At 39.8% G+C, this 11,325-nt stretch overlaps 1 protein-coding gene across 1 annotated transcript; it reads left to right on the plus strand.

Moving 5' to 3' along the window:
* Positions 1-315: 315 nt before the first annotated feature.
* LOC109762447 (sulfate transporter 4.1, chloroplastic) lies at positions 316-10,654 on the plus strand. The gene is made up of 18 exons (XM_020321308.4): positions 316-641; positions 732-1,052; positions 2,233-2,281; positions 2,388-2,589; positions 3,656-3,824; positions 4,570-4,635; positions 4,727-4,834; positions 5,352-5,459; positions 5,546-5,611; positions 7,186-7,246; positions 7,388-7,515; positions 8,535-8,576; positions 8,858-8,974; positions 9,049-9,100; positions 9,363-9,501; positions 9,587-9,672; positions 9,829-9,905; positions 10,025-10,654. Exons 2-18 carry the CDS (start codon positions 747-749, stop codon positions 10,325-10,327), a joined length of 2,079 nt encoding a protein of 692 aa, XP_020176897.1. The 5' UTR covers positions 316-641; positions 732-746; the 3' UTR covers positions 10,328-10,654.
* The last annotated feature ends 671 nt before the right edge of the window (positions 10,655-11,325 follow it).

Raw genomic sequence — 11,325 nt, forward strand, 5'->3', positions numbered from 1 at the left:
CGCATTTAAGTCCTCCCGCCAAGCTATATGGCGGTAGACAGTTATACCCTACCGTCAAACACTGTGGCGGTAGGAAAAAGGATCAGATCCCGAAATTTTTACAAACTAAGTTAGATCTGATTTAACTTTCAGAAAAGGATCAAAACACGAAATTTGGCCCCCCAAAAAACATCCGTTTACTTTGTCCCCTTTTGTCCTACACGCAACAAGCAATCAGTGAATGCGATGCGATGCACACATGCCGACAAGCTGTCCAGGTACATCGCCGCGCCGCGCCCCGCTATCCCGTCCGGTTACATCAACGGGCGGTCGACCGCAGAGAATAAGCATCGCTTCAGTAGGACCGTCCGATCGTCACTCCCGAATCCGGCCGTCGATACCGCGGAGAAGCGTACAGCCACTCCCCGCTTGCTCCCCACATCCTCGTCGGCTCGTCGCGCGTCCCCACCGGCCTCCGCCTCCGCTTCGGCTCCTCCTGCTCCTCTCCCGCCGGACTCCGGCAGCGGCGCCTTCCCCGATCCAGCTTCCAGCTTCAGCTGCCCAGCCATTTCCACCGCGTGCCGCGCAACCGTGGTCTCCCACCTGCCACCTCCGCAGCTGTGGCCACTGGCTGATGGTCGCCTGATTTGCCCCGCGCAGCGGTGAGCTACTCAGCTCAAAATCGCTACCATTGGTTCGCTTGTGTCCATGTCTCTATGATTGTTCTGACGGACCAACTGATCAATTGTAAGGAATCCTCGAATCCAATGGAGAAGTCGTCGTTCGCGTCGGCGAGCTCCGGCGAGCTCACCGCCGCCGTTTACGGAGCAGGGAGGCCGGTGAGGGTGATACCGCTGCGCCACCCACTGGATGCGGCTGTGCGGGAGGCGGCCGCCTCCTCCTCCCCGTCACCGTTGTCGGCGGCGATGGAGAGGGCGCGGGCGATGGGGCCGTGGGAGTGGGCGGAGGCGGCTCTCCCGTGCTTGGCGTGGATGCGGAGCTACAGATGGAAGGAGGACTTCCAGGCCGACCTCGCCGCCGGCATCACTGTCGGCGTCATGCTTGTGCCTCAGGTACCCTGTTACTCTGACCATTTGTGGTAGTAGATCTGTGTTTCTTTGACAGTATCGACTATTATTCAGAAAATGCTTCAGTAACCAAGTCAGTTGAGATTATATTACTTAAAAAAATCCATTGGCCCCCGATCGAGCTTATTAATGTATTGGTTGTTTGAGTTCATCAAAAAAATACCTACTGGTTGCTCTCTTGCTTGCCTTGAAATAGGCTTGGTGACAGTTCATGCAAAAACTATTGTACATTTTTTTCTTACTAAAATGTTATTCTGTTGAAGCTTGGTCACTGTTAATTGTGAATACAGCTTAACTGAGCACAAGGTAGTGTTACTATAAGCAATTTGTGGATTTCATATATGAGTTGTTTGCAAACAACACTGTTACTAATTGGAGCCGTGCTTTTATGCATGTTGAGTTGAAATATAATTTTATGCAAGGTTTTGAAGTTGTATTATTCCGACTACGGAATTGTAATCTGTAATGCTTACAGTAAGATGGGGAGGTTAACCACTATGGAGCTTACTTAAATTGCTACTGTAGTTGCTCACACCCATTGCGTTAGCACATTACAGAGTTTCAGTTTGTGTAACTTGGTTGGTATGGCTAGTCACCTACACCCATTGTTAGCACATTGCAGAACTACATTAGGAGCAATTAGGGTGATTTACCTGCTAGCGAAAACAGTATTTTCATGTCCTCTTTCCTGTGCGATCCTTCATGTAAGTTTGGCTTGTTAAGTTTCCGGTGTACCAGGGAAAAAGTGCTATATTTTGATTTGATGTGCTCTCTACAAATTTTGTTTATATTTGGCAATTATCTGTATATTTTGTTTGAACCGTTTATTGTTAAAAACAATTGGTGGTATGTTGCAGAGATTTCTAGATTAGCTGAACCTACTGGTTCTCCGTACTAACTTGTATAGAATAAGTGAGCACGTTATCTCAACTTATTCACATAGCTTGTTGTTTTCCCTAGTTTCTTACAAATTACTCCCTCCGTCCCATAATATAAGAGCGTTTTTAACACTAGTGTAGTGTCAAAAACGCTCTTATATTATGGGACGGAGGGAGTAGTAACAAAAATCCTGTTGACATGTGAACTGTTTTCGAGTTCTTACCCTCCGTCTGCTTTGCTTCTTTGTCTTAAACTAGAGCATAATCAACTTTGTGCTGTGTTGTAGGCAATGTCATATGCAAAGCTGGCTGGGCTTCACCCAATTTATGGGCTCTGTAAGTGTTTACGTCTAACAGTGCCTCTCTGTTTTTCCTTTTTTCCTTTCAAATGAGCGGCTAGTTAATCCAAATCATCTCTTTTTATTTGCATTGTGCTGAACAGACACAGGCTTTGTCCCACTATTTGTCTACGCGATTTTTGGGTCCTCACGACAATTAGCAGTAGGTCCAGTGGCACTTGTCTCTCTGCTAGTGTCCAATGTTCTTGGGGGTATAGTTAATTCATCTAGTGAGCTGTACACGGAATTAGCCATATTATTGGCATTCATGGTTGGAATACTGGAATGCTTGATGGCATTGCTAAGGTAATTCTGTTTACGAGGCAAGTTGGCGGTCCTGTTTATCCATTTTGGAGAAATTGAAATATTGAAGCATTAAATGTCCTCCTCCTTTAGAGAAGAAAATATGCAAACATGTATACAGATTTTTCGTTGTACTCTTTCTTATTGTATTAGCAACATAACGATGCGCATAGCTCAAATGTTAACCTGCTAGCTGCATTATCTTTGTCTTCTGATACTATATCTTTGGCAGTGTTTTTTACCCAAGCGCTAAGTCTATGTTTGGATGGTGGTGAAAGTTTACCCTACCAATTTTTGGTCATGGCCAAGTTTTGGTGTTTGTTTCGATGGTTGCCAATGTCCCTTTGCTGACTCTAGTTTATTTTTCTTGCCAATGTTGACCAACTCATGGGCAAGCAAAAGCTTGGCCAAAATTTTGGCATGGCAATTTTGGGCTAAAAGCGAACACACCCTAGGTGTATATCCTTTTTTCTTTTCTTTTTGGCACAAGTGCACCTGAAGTCATGTGATTTTGCGAAAAGGGACATTATCAATCCATGTACTTACAAAAGCAAGCAAGCAACATTTTAGTGCTTACACTAATGTCAGTACACAGTATAAAAATAGACAAGTGCTGCATCATGGACTATTCACATGTGTGCTTGCTTTTACTAGTTTTATGGAGAAGCAGACAATCGGACCTCAGAGTTTGCATATTATATGCACTATATCCATGAACTTGTTTTGAATCTTTTTGGGATAGTGCATGGATTGCATCAGGTTCCCACTTCTTTTCTTACGGAATTATCCAACCAGTGATCTAAGTGTGTATTCTTCTAGTTCTGTACAGAGGCATAAGTCACTTCAATAGAAAGGGAACACATCCTGGTTTTGGTAGAAGAAACCAAAATTGCTCATTGTGTACGATGGCCACTTAAGTCCTACTTTTATCAGTTGGTTGACTGCAATGCTCCTTTTCTCAAACTAGATGGACTAGCTGCATGTTTGTCTATCTCTTCAGGCTTAACTGTGAGTCTGGGGAGATCTCATTGAGGCCGTGTAACCTGTTCATTGTTTTTCTTCTTTACAGACTTGGCTGGCTTATTCGTTTCATTAGCCATTCTGTAATATCTGGATTCACTACAGCTTCGGCCATCGTAATTGGTTTGTCCCAAATCAAGTATTTCTTGGGTTACAGTGTTACAAGAAGTAGCAAAATTATACCACTTATTGAGAGTATAATTGCTGGAATAGATCAGGTGGAATTTCTTTGTCCGTGTAAACTTATTTGTTACCTCCTTGTCAATTTCTATCTTTTGCCTGCCTTCTTTTAGATGCACACTGCTTAGACAAAGCATGTTACATTGGCTGGTGCTATACGCACATGACTAGATAATCGTTTGATAAACTGAGTGTTCATGTGTGAGCATCACTTAGTTAGATAATGTTGATGGTGAAACGAAGATAGGCACACAATTTTATTTGCTTGTGATCGTACAACTTTAATATTTGCGTCTTGTTCTGTAAAGTACGTAACTTTCCTCCTGCCTGATCACATCAAAACTTGGATCTGCTTCTGTATGTAACACTATATCTAAGGATATCTGCTGCTATGTTGACAGTAAATTGGGTCACAGATGAAATCATGTACTCCCTCTGTAATCAAATATAAGAGTGATCTAAACATTCTTATATTTCTTTACGGAGGGATTGTTTTCTTATGTTTCACTATTCTTGCTTGACTTGTCTTCCTATTAAACCTCTAATTACCAACTTAATAATGGAAACCAGATTCTTTGAACATTTAAAATAAGATCGCTTTCTTTTTGCTTGAACAGTCATTAAGTTTCAAGTTCTGCCTCATACAGATTAGGCTCCATAAATCAACCTCCATTAGGCACACTGCATACATTAAGGCTGCTTTTATTTTTCTTTCAGATAATGATTTTCTGGTATTGTATGTTTACATCGTCATTACATTAATAAAGCAGTGCCGCTTTGCAGTTCTCCTGGCCTCCATTTGTAATGGGATCAGCGTTTCTTGTTATTCTTCTAATAATGAAAAAGCTAGTAAGTTTGTATTTCTATATTTGATCAAATTTCTTCTGTTGCGAAATGTTACCTAAGTTTATCGGTTTTATGACCTCTTAAATTCTTGCAGGGGAAAACAAATAAAAAATTACGTTTCCTGAGAGCTTCTGGTCCACTAACAGCTGTTGTTCTTGGAACATTGTTTGTGAAAATTTTCCGTCCAACTGCCATATCAGTGGTGAGTAAGCTCCATCTATTGTTTTGTCATGAATTATATGATGTTATGCAATACAGTAAAATAGCTGTGAAACCTGTCCCTTGGTTTGTATTTTTTTTCATTTGACATTTGTTTTGATGACTCATATGTGTTCTTTGAGGTTTTGGAGAGCTTTTGTGTGCATGTGTGTATCATTAAATGTTATGATTATAGATGACTCTTCAAATATTTTTGTAATAAGGTTTTCTGTGAAAATCCATGAAAATACTATATCAGTTGTGATATTTTCTGGGTATTTGTTTTTCATTTTGTAACTCAAATGTGCACCTACGATAAATGTTTTTATTCATCCATTTAAAAGTTCTCAATGAGTCACTGGTGACAGACCGCCACAATCAACCCTTATGTTGATTACCTGATTGTCACTTTGGCAAATCACACATTTAGTAGATATTTTTATTTTATCAAGTGAAATTTACTTGCATAACACATTATGCTAGAAAACTACATCGTTATTCTCTGTTTCTTGAGTGCCCAGGTAGGTGAAATACCGCAAGGCCTTCCCAGTTTCTCCATTCCTCGAGGATTTGAACATCTGATGTCCCTAATGCCAACTGCAATACTTATCACTGGTGTTGCTATTTTGGTAAAACATGTTGCTATCTTGTTTTTGTTTTTTTTTTGTTTTACTTCTGTTAGTGGCCATTAAACATATGTAGTATATAATTTTAGGAGTCTGTTGGGATTGCTAAAGCGTTAGCTGCGAAGAATGGTTATGAGTTGGACTCAAACAAAGAGGTATGCTTCCATAAACCAATGACTAATAATTTGTTTTTGTTGGTACAAGCTGCTCACATTTGTTCATCAAATGCAGTCCTATTTGTGTTGTTATCTTGTGTAATTAATAATGGCTTCTATGCACAACATTTCTGTACACGTAATATATTTGCTCCTAGAAACTAGTTGGTGATGATATTTCATTCTGTACGATTGTGAATATTGCGTAATGGATGGTGTATTGAGCCTCAAGGGAAAGTATAAACAGAGGCGTGAGACTTGGAGGGCCTAGAGATCGGCAACACGAGATAGCAAATCATATCCTACCAATTATAGAGATATTGTAATATTGTAATAATATAAGATGTTCACCTTGGGGTCACACCAACCATCTGATCTGTTGCCACCTCTAAACTGTGATGATGGGGATTGTGCACCACCAGACCACCTACCAAACACTGTTTTGCCAAAAAATAAACTCTTAACATGAATTTTGTGCAGATACACAGAGCAGCACCTCAATTCAATGAAGCAAATAATCTTGTCCTTGCTAGTAGTAGACTGTAAATCTTTCGATGCATAACTAAAGCCTTTAAGTTATATTTTTTTAAGCTCCTACTTATCATAAATTTTTAGTGATGACATCATTTGAGAAGAAATGAACAAGATGATTTAGGTCCCTTCCTAGTTTCTATTCCAGTTATCTTGCACTTTCAAATCGGGATTTTTTTTCTCTCAAAAACACAGGAGAGGTGCGCTTCATTTCATTTAGAGAGAAAAAAGTACAAAAAAAGGAAGGGGCAAAAAACAACCCCCCTCCCACTAACCCCCCCCCCCCCCCCCCGATAATGTTCCATCAAAGCATGTTGTGTAAAACCGAGGTGATCGAGATGCCTGTTCTAGGTGGTCATACTAGGAGTTTTAATTAGTGATTATTGTTTCCAGAGGACGGATGCCTCAGTCAGTTATTAAACAACTTTGAAGTGATGCGGGAATGATACACCACGGTTTGATTTTTCATGACAAGCTTAATTGTACAATTTCTACCTAACAAATCTAAATAGTTTTCTATAAATTAGTTGTCAAATATGGTAAAGTTTGACTGCATATTTTTCTAGGACCTCATCTATCCTGGAATGTACTCCCTCCGTCCAGTGAAGAGTGTACATTTGGCTTTAAAATTTGTCCATAAAAGAGTGTACTTCTATCTTCCTAATGCACTTTAAAGTAGAAAAAAATCTTTCTCTCTCATCACAGGTAATCAAGACCAATAACATTCTACACATGGTCTCCTTAATTTCTACACACACTTAGCTCATTGGGGATTGGGTAATTAAAGAGGAGAGAGATGGTGGCTTGCATCTTTCCAATGCATTTTTTACTCCACTTCATAATTTGTCCTAAAGTTTCTATATGTACACTTTTCACTGGACGGAGGGAGTATGTAGTAGCAGTTTAGCATCGTTGCAGAAACTTTTTGTTTACAGGAATATACAAAACAATTTATGCATCGCATGTAGCAGTTTTCATTGTTTCTAACTATTACTCTCATTGTTAAAAATCAACTCTTCTGATGAAGTTTTCCTTCATTACAGTTATTTGGCCTTGGCTTATCAAATATATGCGGTTCATTCTTCTCTGCATATCCTGCTACAGGTAGAATATTAATCATAATGGATAATATCTGTGCTACTTCATTTATCTGCATTTCTACTCTATTCTTTACCTGAAAATCATGAAGCTTAGTTACTCACTAGGCTTTAGAAAGCTGATGATTATCAATGGATGTCCATGCAGGCTCCTTTTCTAGGTCTGCTGTGAATCATGAAAGCGGGGCAAAGACTGGATTATCAGGAATCATAATGGGCATAATAATTTGCAGTGCTCTCTTGTTTATGACACCATTATTTACTGATATACCGCAGGCAAGATTACCAGTGTGTTGTTCCTTTGGTAGCACTCCTTGAGTTTTTTTTTTTGGCATCATAAAACTCACTAAGTAACTATTGTTGGGTTGGTCAATGGAGTTCTTCATCTGGGCACCTTCTTTGCATATTGCTGTTCTGTATGCCTTTTTTCCGTTGAGGATATTCATCAGTATAGATTAAATGTGATGCATAATTTCACTATATCTTCAGACCCTTGCTAACTGTATCTTGTAGAACCTATTTAATGCTAAAATTTTCTAAAATTTCCTGCTGGAATCAAACTGTTATTGTAAATTTAGGCAAAATTAAGCTTTCGCAATACAAGCCTTATATCGGTGGTGTATATTTATTTCACAATTTGAGTTCCAAATGTGAGTTTCCTCGCAAAAACAAGAGGTCATGTTTGAGTTTAACATTTGCATTTTTTGTTTTTTAAACTATTAATGATATGAACAATATAGATTAGATATGATCCATCATATCACTAATCACTATACCTAAAGGCCCTTTATTAGTATAGCTTTTAGAACCTATTTGGAATGCTCATATTTTCCAAAATTTCCTGCTCGAAATGAACTGTTCTTGTAAAATTTTGGTAGAATTAAGCATGCAACATAAGCCTTGTATCTGTGGTGTATATTATTTCACAGTTTTACTTTTCTTGCAAAAAAGAAGAGATCAAGTTTGAGACATTTGCAGATTTACTAGATCAAATTTATATACATCGGGTGTATAAAAAGGTAACAAACAAATATTTGCAATTTATCATGTTTAAGTTGGAACTCTTAAGAGTTAAGAGTCAAATTAATTGCACAATCTTGTTTCTTAAAATGTATCACTATGCAGAAATAGAACTTGTTAAGGTCCACTTTTTAAAAATGGACTAACAAAGTTTATTGGCAAACATGTCTTGAATTTTTTTCCAAATAAAATGTATACCTGCGTCATAGTATACCTGTGCTTAACGAGATCTAAGTGCTATATGCTTACTTACGTTTTCATCTCATTTTTCCCAGTGTGCATTGGCTGCCATTGTGATTTCTGCTGTCACTGGCCTGGTAAGGACATCTAAATACTCATATTTGTACATACTGTCACCACTGTTTTTAATTATTTGTACTACATTGTCAGCAGGCAATCATTAATTGCCTGCTGTGCTGGCAATGTAGTACCTTTTCCCAATAAATAAAACTATGTTTATTTCTTTCCAAATTACAGCTTACTATTTCTGCTCTAGTTTGCCATCTCAGTTCTTTATTGATCTCTCTTTCTTCTAACGGTCCTTTAAAAAAAAATCATTTCGAACCTAATTTCTCATGGATATTGGGACTGTATTTAGGTAGATTATGAAGAGGCCATCTTCCTGTGGGGTATTGATAAGAAGGATTTCTTTCTGTGGGCGATGACATTTACTACAACCTTAACTTTTGGCATTGAGATTGGTGTCCTTGTTGGGGTAAGTACATGGAAAATTTTCAGATTTAGTATGCAGAAGAATCATTTATTTGATGATAGTACTTTCCTTTGTAGGTCGGGTTTTCGCTGGCATTTGTGATCCATGAATCTGCAAATCCGCATATAGGTGAGTAATTGTACTACACTAGACATGATGAGCACTTACAATTTGCTTGATAACACATCATTATTTCTCGAAGTCAGCAACCACCCTTGTGTCTCACCGTGCTCTTCTATTGGACCTTTGATCTACTATTATTTCTTCACTGAAGAGTTTGGATGATCTTTGCCATTGTTTTTCAATTGTTGTTATGTCAAGGGTTTTTATTGCTTGGTTTGAGAGTCTGATCTGTAGTATATATTTAATATGTTTTATGGCCCATCTGCAGCTGTTTTGGGCCGTTTGCCTGGCACCACTGTGTACAGGAATACATTGCAGTACCCTGAGGCTTATACATACAACGGGATTGTTGTTGTCCGTGTTGATGCACCAATCTACTTTGCTAACATAAGTTACATAAAGGACAGGTCAATCTCTTCATCTGTTTAAGCGCTTTGTTTCATTAAGATTCTTTGCTAGTCTGATGTCAGTTTAACCAAAATTCTTTATCAGGTTGCGTGAGTATGAGCTCAAACTCCCAAATTCAAACCGTGGACCTGATGTTGGAAGGGTGTACTTTGTGATCCTCGAGATGTCCCGTAAGCCCTTTTTTTTCTGTTGCAATGTTTATATGGTGCAGACAACACTGCTGCCCGCAACTAATTATTTCATTTTCGTTTGAAAAAGAATCTCAATTGTACCTATCAGACTACCTACATGAGTGGATTAAATGATGGAATTTGTTTGGCATGCAGCTGTTACATACATCGACTCGAGCGCTGTTCAAGCTCTCAAGGACCTGCACCAAGAATACAAAGCACGCGACATCCAGGTTCTTACTCTCAGCAGTTCTTCTATTCGCTGGTTCAGTACTCCATGATTTTTTTTCAGTAAAGATGCCTGTGTGGAGCTAGCATTTCAAACCCTTGGAGGCTTTTTGATTGATTGCAGATTGCTATAGCGAATCCTAACCGGCAGGTGCACCTATTGCTGTCAAGAGCGGGCATCATCGACATGATTGGCGCAGGGTGGTGTTTCGTCCGAGTGCACGACGCGGTGCAAGTATGCCTCCAGCATGTGCGGAGTTCGTCGTCGAATGCCATTAAGTTATCCCCACAGGCGTCTGGGAACTTGACGGAGTCTCCCAAGGCGCAGCAGCGGTATGGCTTCCTGAGGAACCTCTGGAAAGCACAAGACGGTAATGGGAGCGCCGGTGACGAGGCCCAATCGTTGCTGCGCCAAAACCTTGTGTAGCCAATTGTCTCCCTCCCTCAGTGCAATCATGATGCATGCATTTGTATTTGTGTTGTTGTATGCATGTAGATTGTGCAGGAAAAAAAAAATAAGGATGTAATTTTGTCAATCCCCCCTGCCTTGCTGTTAATAGAGTGGGAATTTAGGATTCTGTTGTAAAAATACAGTGTAGATACGTCAGTCATCTGTGTACGTAGCATCTCTTGTCCAGTGACCACTTATGTGCATAATAACAATGTAATCTGTATCACAACTTCACGGAGTAGCGATCTGGCTACCGTGAAGAATTGAGATTCTTGCAAAAGAAAAAAATGCCCGATGAATGTATATGCTGCTTCTGTTTCAGTTCTGTAGTCGATTCCTATCCATATTATCCTTCGCAGGTTTTGGACTCTTAACTGAACAGTCAGAGTATGCTGGAGCCTGTGAAATAAGGCTGACCTTTGTTTTATGGTGAGGAGAGACAGATAACTGGGGGCAGGTGATGGCCGAGCATGTTTTACAATTTTCTGATGGTTTGAAAAGAAAAGCACAGCATTGGGCATCTCTTAGACTGATTGTTTTGTTCTCACACTTGTCCCTAACCTTGAGCTCTGTTAATGGCGGATGAGGGAGAGAGAGAGTTCTGTGAGCGTGCAACTCTGCTGTTTTTCCTTTTCTATTTTTCTGTTGGAAAACAAACTTGGCGTGGTGCTGCCACATATACCGGATCGTGCCTCTCCCACGATCATGAGCACACAACGCACAGGCCTATTTAGCTCTTAGATGTGAGATTTACGTAGGCTGCAGAATCTCTTTTTTAATACTGTGTTGACAGGGTCTTGAACTCAAGACCTCATGGTTCGAATACCATATTGAAGTGCATGCTCTAGCCAATGCAATCAAAAGACCGATTTATGGGAGAGGGCCGGACATTATACTCCAACAGTTACGCTAGATTACTTGCTAACAAATTCCCCCTAAGCTAGTTGTGACAACTTATTTGACATCGATGATAC

This window comes from Aegilops tauschii, chromosome 5 (assembly GCF_002575655.3).
Source record: "Aegilops tauschii subsp. strangulata cultivar AL8/78 chromosome 5, Aet v6.0, whole genome shotgun sequence".
Taxonomy (NCBI): domain Eukaryota; kingdom Viridiplantae; phylum Streptophyta; class Magnoliopsida; order Poales; family Poaceae; genus Aegilops; species Aegilops tauschii.